The sequence below is a fragment of the Geospiza fortis genome, unplaced genomic scaffold, assembly GCF_000277835.1.
Source record: "Geospiza fortis unplaced genomic scaffold, GeoFor_1.0 scaffold183, whole genome shotgun sequence".
NCBI lineage: Eukaryota > Metazoa > Chordata > Aves > Passeriformes > Thraupidae > Geospiza > Geospiza fortis.
In genome coordinates this window covers 1,409,820-1,414,929 of record NW_005054447.1, presented here as the reverse complement: position 1 = coordinate 1,414,929, position 5,110 = coordinate 1,409,820, and the positions used below count along the sequence as shown (strand labels likewise).

The window sequence follows — 5,110 nt, the reverse complement described above, 5'->3', positions numbered from 1 at the left end:
CCCTGCTGCCGCTGGCCGCGACCCTGCAGAGCCCAGGTAAGGCGAGGGAGCCGCGGGCAGGGCTGGGGACTGAGGCGGAGCGGGGCGCTCCTGCACGGAGCAGCACCTTCCCAGCACCCGAGCCGCGCTGGGGGGCAGGCAAAGGCTGCTCCTTAGGGAAACCTTCGTGCTGCTGGGAGGTGACATCGCTGGGGGAGGCTGGAGCATGGGGGAGCTCCGGTGCAGAGCCTGGAGGTGCATCCTGCCTGTGTAACGCTGGCAGCAAGGCAGTGTAGCCTTAGAACCCAGCTCTGCTCTGTGGGGTCTTGAGGGGCTCTGAAGCTGTGCCCAAAACCAGCCCTGGGGACAGAGAGAGACATGGGGGTTTCCTGCCTGCACTCCACTGCCCGAGAGAGGCTGCCCGAGCCCCCTGCCTGGTGAAGGACTTTCTCTAATATAATGTTTAGTCCTCCCTCATAACCTAGAGCTGGGTTTTGGGCACAATGCTGAGCCTATAGTTTGTAATTGCAGCTCTGCACAGTGCAACATTGACAGCCAACAGGTTTTCTTGTTATTCCATTATTATTTTCTCATCTAATGTTCCTGAGAAATAGCACAAAAATCCTTGAGCTGTTTTGCACCAGCCCAGCTGAGTGTTGAGCAGGCTATTGACTCGAATCTCTGGATAGGTCATGTAGCTCCTGTCACCCAACTCCCAAGCCTTCTGCCAGTGTTAGCACATCTAAGGTGGCAGAAAAGGAGTGGGAGCAGTGATATGCTCACCCTGGCAATGCTGGCCAGGAGGCAGGAAGGGCTGTGCACACAAATCCTGGCTGTGTTAGGGCTGTGCCAGGGTTGTGCCAGGTTCACCAGGTGAGTTGCTGGCACAACTCTGGCACAGATTTGGGCTGGGCAGACTAGCATGGTGTGTGGAGCAGAGGCAAAGAGCATCTGAGGTGAACCCAGCCCAGTCCTCCTCCTGCAAAGCCATTTCCCTGCTGCCAAAGCATCCTGATGCAGATATGGGTGGTGTGGATGTGAGGAGAAGGTGGTGCAGGGAGGAGTGCAAGCACGAGCCAGCTGCCACCAGCTGCAGCAGGAAAGGTCACTTGGCCCGAGCTGTGGTGATGGCAGCAGCTGTATTTCCTCCTCTCACCCTAATTGCTGCCTCTCCCCCATCTCAGTGCCTCTGTTGGTTGATGCCTGCCTGTGTGAGCATCATGCACTACCACTCATGAGCAATGTCAGAAGGGCTGAGGCTGTTACTTTTTCTTTTTTTAGCTTAAAATAGAGATTAAAATTCCCTTCCAGTAGCTTTTCCCAAGTTCCCATAGATCTATTCCAATTAGTATCTTCCATTATGCTGGAATTGGACTCTGGGGCTGGGTGTTCTGCAGAGCACAGCCACAAGTGTAGCACAGCTGCCCTGGCCCAGCCGTGGCGTTCCAGGCGCCTGGCAGTGAGGGCATGGTGCTGAAAGCAATTTGCCCTCGCTTGATGCTGCTGGGACCAATGAATGGACTGTTTTCACAGGAAGCAAACACCAAGATACCTAATAAATTAATTTAGCATCTTGCTTCATCTCTAACCTTCACCGTCTCCACCTGGTGAGCAAAGAAATGCCCCTGGAGGGAGCGAATGGTATGAAACTTTCCCGGGGGCAGTGTGTCCCTCGTGGTTCCTGCTGCCGCTGTCCTGGCACTTGTCCAGAGAGGTGAGGGCTGGCAGCTGTGCCCCCTGAGGCTGGGGAAGGTCACAGCGCTGACGACCTGCACGGCACAGGATATCAGTAACATATCAGGTGATGCTTCTGCTGTCCAGGCTTGTTTCCCATCAGGATCCTCTATTAAAGTTGGATGGGAAACCCCAAGCGGTAAGTGAGGGCAGGCGGCACCCTGCAGCCCATGGCACACCCCAGGGTGACGGCAGCCGCTGCCCCAGGGGGAGCAGCCTCCCTCGCTCCCTTTCTCCCTGCTTTTCTCCCTCTGCCGAGCAGGTACCCGGCCCGGGGGCGGGACGCCGGAGCCCTCCGAGCCCGCCCTGCGCCGCCTCTCCCACCACCTCCTGGCGCACTACCAGAAGGGCACCCGGCCTGTGCGGGACTGGCGAACGACCACCAACGTGGCCATCGACCTCATGGTCTATGCCATCCTCAGCGTGGTGAGTCCTCTGCTCCCATTCCGCAGGGAGGGGAATGGTACCTGCCGTGCAGCATCCTGCCAGTGTGCTCTGCCCATCTTCCTGAGGGTCAGTGCCCCGTTCTGACACCGTTCCCATCTTCACAGGATGAGAAGGACCAGGTGCTGACCACCTACATCTGGTACAGGCAGGTGAGGAGCCACAAAACCTCGCCCCTTCCCTGCTGGCCCCCTCGGGGTCCTGCACCCCCAAACCCCCATGTTTTCCTGTGAGAGAAGTGTGCAGTCCTGCAGGAGAGAGGAGGGGGAGGCAAACACACCCTGGGGCTGGCGAGACCTCTGTAGCACATGAACCTCAAGGGTCAGCTTCCATGCTCCCTGGTTTGCACTGTTGGGTGTTGTGCAAGCTGAAGGATTATTCTTCCCTCCCGCCCATGGGTGGGAAGATTGCTTGGTGCTAGCCTGGGCTCTGTGTGCTGCCAGAGTGGAAGGACCTCACCCACCAAGTCCCCTCTCCATTGTCCCCAGCACTGGACAGATGAGTTCCTCAAGTGGGACCCAGCTCGCTTCGACAACCTGACACAGATCTCCCTCCCTGTGGAGAGCATCTGGGTGCCCGACATCCTCATCAATGAGTTGTGAGTGCAGCCAGGGTCTCGAGGGAGATGCACTGGGACTGGAACTCCTCACCCACCACGGGCACGTACCATCCTGTGCTTTGTATTCCTGGCACAGAGCTGGCAGCCTCCCCACATCGGGAGCTGCAGATGGGGATTGGCTCTGCAGCTGGGCCATTTCCAATGCTGGCTAACCACAACCATTGGTAATTACCCTCACTGTGCTGGGGGTGAGATCCAGATACCAGGAGAAAGGCTTTGTGAAGACAGTACAATGCCAGGGCAGCTGCAGAGCTGCTGGCCCTTCCCATGGAGCTATCTGGTGTCCTTCCCACTCCATGGGGATTTAAGGTGCTCCCAGTGCCTCCCGAGGGCCCTGGGACTTCTTGGGCTGGGAGAGGACAGCAATCTGGTGAGGTGATGCGAGGCAGAAATGCCTGCAAGGGTATTACCAAAAAAGCAGAACAGGAGGCAAATCCCTGGCTCTTGGGCAGATCCCCCCTGAAATGCCACTTGGCAGAAGGAAGCCCTGCCCAGAGTGCTCTCCAGCCCACATCTCTGTCCCTCATGTCCCTCAGTGTGGATGTTGGAAAGTCCCCACACGTCCCCTACGTTTACGTCAGCCATCACGGGGAGGTGCAGAACCTCAAACCCATCCAGGTGATGACTGCCTGCAGCCTGGACATCTACAACTTCCCCTTCGACGTGCAGAACTGCTCTCTCACCTTCACCAGCTGGCTGCACCACAGTGAGTACCGGGCCGCTCGGGGTCCCGGGGGAGCGGGCAGGGCTCGCGGGCCGGAGCTCCGGAGCTCCGCGCAGAGGGCGGCTCGTCCCTCTAGATGGCCCCAGCGGATCGGGGAAGCGTGCAGGGCGCGCAGCCCGCGGTGCAGGTGCCGGCAGCTGCCGGCGCTTTGGGCGGGGTACCCCCAGTCCTCACCTCTCCTCCGCCCCCCAGTTCGTGATATCAACCTCTCGCTGTGGCGTCAGCCGGAGCTCGTCAAGTTCGACCAGAGTGTCTTCATGAACCAGGGCGAGTGGGAGCTGCTCTACGTGCTCAGCCACTTCCAGGAGTTCAGCGTCAAGAGCAGTGACAGCTATGCTGAGATGAAGTTCTATGTAAGAGCCTTTGGCCACCGCATTTCTCGGGGATGTGGCACGAGGGAAGGGACTTGCCCCATCCCTGGCGCTGCTCTGTGCTGCAGCTCCTGCCTGCAGGTGGGAGGCTCCTGCTAGTGAGCCCTTCCTCTGGCTCACCTTAGTGCCCCCCACCATCCTCACCTGCCTTGACAAAGAGCCACAGCAGCTGAAGGCCTCATTTCAACCCTTCACAGCCTTTTCTGTCTCTGTCCTGCAGGTAGTGATCCGGAGACGCCCCCTCTTCTACACCGTCAGCCTGCTGCTCCCCAGCATCTTCCTCATGGTTATGGACATTGTGGGCTTCTACCTACCTCCCCACAGTGGTGAGAGGGTCTCTTTCAAGATCACTCTCCTGCTGGGCTACTCGGTTTTCCTCATTATTGTATCCGACACACTGCCAGCCACTGCCGTTGGCACCCCGTTGATAGGTATGGTGCTTCTCCTATCCACCTGCCATGGCCCTGAGGGTTGAGCAGGCAGGATTGGCTCTGTGCACGAGCCTTTGCAGGTCACTCACCTCACTGGTGCCACTGCAGGCATCTACTTTGTGGTGTGCATGGCACTGCTCGTCATCAGCCTGACAGAGACCATCCTGATTGTGTGCCTGGTACATAAGCAAGACCTGCAGCCCCACGTCCCTGAGTGGCTGAAACACCTGCTGCTGGAAAGAGCCACCATCCTGCTCTGTATCCGGGACAGGAAGAAATTCAGCCAAAGCAGGATGCAAACCTTGGACACGTCCAGGCAGGTGGAGAACAATGACAGCACAGGTAAGGGTGGCACAGAGAGGGCCTGTGGGAACTGAAGGAGTCTAGGTGCTCTGTAGCCATCTACATAGCCATTCTTTGTGTGGTGAACTGGGTGCCTCATGCACCCTCACAACCCTCAGTTCTCTGTCTAAATAGGTTTCTCACATTTGCTTCTCTTGATCCCCCAGCCAAGCCGACCCCCTATGTCTGTGAGGACCCTCGGGAGTGCGGGGCAGTGGGGGGCACGAGGTCTGCACCGGCTTTTGCTGGCCGGCCGGAGGGCTCAGCAGCACTGCAGGAGGTCCTGCGTGAGACCACAGCAATCCGCCAGCTCCTGGAAAAACGGGAGGAATTCCGCGACCTCGCCCGGGAGTGGCTGCAAGTGGGCTACGTGTTGGATGTGCTGCTGTTCCGGGTGTACTTGGCAGCCGTCCTGGCTTACAGCATCACACTGGGCACCCTCTGGTCGGTGTGGAGGGATGCCTGA

General features: G+C 58.4%; 1 protein-coding gene across 1 annotated transcript in view; it reads left to right on the top strand.

Annotated features, from left to right (window-relative positions):
- Positions 1–5,110, top strand: part of LOC102035757 (5-hydroxytryptamine receptor 3A-like) — a 15,658-nt gene extending 10,548 nt beyond the window's left edge. The window contains exons 3-10 of the mRNA XM_014309704.1: positions 1,976–2,139; positions 2,265–2,309; positions 2,646–2,755; positions 3,313–3,482; positions 3,693–3,853; positions 4,092–4,302; positions 4,411–4,644; positions 4,812–5,110. Coding sequence (XP_014165179.1) covers positions 1,976–2,139; positions 2,265–2,309; positions 2,646–2,755; positions 3,313–3,482; positions 3,693–3,853; positions 4,092–4,302; positions 4,411–4,644; positions 4,812–5,110 — 1,394 coding nt within the window. The remainder of the gene's footprint in view (positions 1–1,975; positions 2,140–2,264; positions 2,310–2,645; positions 2,756–3,312; positions 3,483–3,692; positions 3,854–4,091; positions 4,303–4,410; positions 4,645–4,811) is intronic.